At 35.2% G+C, this 1,705-nt stretch overlaps 1 protein-coding gene across 1 annotated transcript; it reads right to left on the bottom strand.

Moving 5' to 3' along the window:
• Window positions 1-485: 485 nt before the first annotated feature.
• On the bottom strand, window positions 486-1,699 carry LOC119639392 (protein ILRUN). The gene is made up of 2 exons (XM_038036732.1): window positions 1,380-1,699; window positions 486-1,322 (listed from the first exon to the last, which is right to left on the bottom strand). Exons 1-2 carry the CDS (start codon window positions 1,631-1,633, stop codon window positions 893-895), a joined length of 684 nt encoding a protein of 227 aa, XP_037892660.1. The 5' UTR covers window positions 1,634-1,699; the 3' UTR covers window positions 486-892.
• Between the last annotated feature and the right edge of the window lie 6 nt (window positions 1,700-1,705).

Genomic DNA, 1,705 nt, shown 5'->3' with positions numbered 1-1,705 from the left:
TTCCACCTTGAGGTAGGCGCCATAAATAAATGGTTAAATTCCCTGTTAAAAGGCAAAGCACAGAGTCGTTTTTAATAAATAAATGGTTAAATGCCCAACTTAACAAAAATGTTAACGCGAAGCAGCTAATGTTAAAGGCCCAACTTAAAAGATCAAAGATAATCGATTCTGTTAAATAACAGATCAAACATAATCGATTCTGTTAAATAACAGACCAAAGGTAATCGATTCTGTTAAATAACAGAACAAAGGTTATCGATTCTGTTAAATACAAAGCCGTCGGAAAAACACAAATTTGAAGTTCGAATTTGTTAACTTGAGAGAGTAATTAAATGACCGACCATTTGTAGCAATATAAAGAGTTGGGCAATTTCATGTGTAGAAATAGCACACATTGAAAACATTTACACAAACACATTCTTAGGGTAAAGGAAAAAATTATGAACAGTACTTTTTTTTTAGAGACATCCAAGACAAATATTCTATTTCATAATTTTACTAAAATTTTATTTATGTATAGAAGTTATTATATATAGCTTTTATGGTAGATACACTCGCACACATTAACTAGGCATATGAATAAAAATTCTTTATTAGAACTGCTAAACATACAGCTATCTTATGTACCGGGTGATTCATAATTGGTTAAAAAAATTAAGGAAAAATAAATTCGCAAAACCAATAAAAATTTTAAAAAAAGAAAAAAAGGAAATAATGTAAATGAAAATGATTGAAAATTTAGAGAATAAAAGACCAATTGATGGTGATGACACAAAACACACACACACACATATACAAACACATGCACTCCACGCCCACTAACAGCAATAAAAATTCCTCTTTTTTTTTTCTTTTTGCTCTTTGTAGCATTTCTTTTAGTTTAACGTCATTTCTACTCCATACGTTCAGCTATCACAATATGAACTTGAGGACACTGGGCGGGATTTTGTTCGGTTACAGCGAGTTGAGCTAAACGTTGATTAAGTTCATGTGAATTGAAAGAACCAGGCGGCACCAAGCATAAATTGTCACCAAAGTATTCACCATGTGGGGCACATAATCGCCAAACCACTGGCTCATTGCTGCATATATCAGCGACTACTTCGCACGTTTCGCCAGGTCTTATAGTTGGCACTTCAATTCGACGCATCTGAGTGGTTGACATTAAATAGCAACCATTTGGCCAAGTTTCCGAACCCGTATTCTGTAGACGCCATACCATTTGTTGGTTATTTGGTTGGGATTGATGTATAATTTTCATCGATGGTAACGTTTGGCCATTGCAAAAGTCCAAGTAACAGCCTACAGCCGTTTGTAAATTCCTAAAAGAAACGAGAAAAACAAGTCAGCACTCGATGCTGTCAAATTATTTACTTTACCAGTTGCTCATCTCAAGGAAAAACCGGCCAGCGTCTTTATTCATTTGGTTATTCATTAAACTATGGAATTGTTCAATTAAATCCTCATGATCACGTGTGCCCAAACAGCTAAATTGGTGTAATAAGATAGAGTCTAAATCGATATCTGAAGCGGCACGTGCTTTATCATAATTTTGGGCAGGTGCCGGCAGTGGTATAGGTCCTTCAAGAGCCGTAGTTTGATTATCGTAAGCAACCATTGTATCACATTGCATTTGTTGACCTTGCGTTATATGTTGCGATGATAGAGGCGATTGTTGTTGTGATTGCTGATGCTGCTGTTGTTG

Source organism: Glossina fuscipes, unplaced genomic scaffold (assembly GCF_014805625.2).
Source record: "Glossina fuscipes isolate IAEA_lab_2018 unplaced genomic scaffold, Yale_Gfus_2 0, whole genome shotgun sequence".
Taxonomy (NCBI): Eukaryota; Metazoa; Arthropoda; class Insecta; order Diptera; family Glossinidae; genus Glossina; species Glossina fuscipes.
This window is presented reverse-complemented; position numbering and strand designations above follow the sequence as displayed.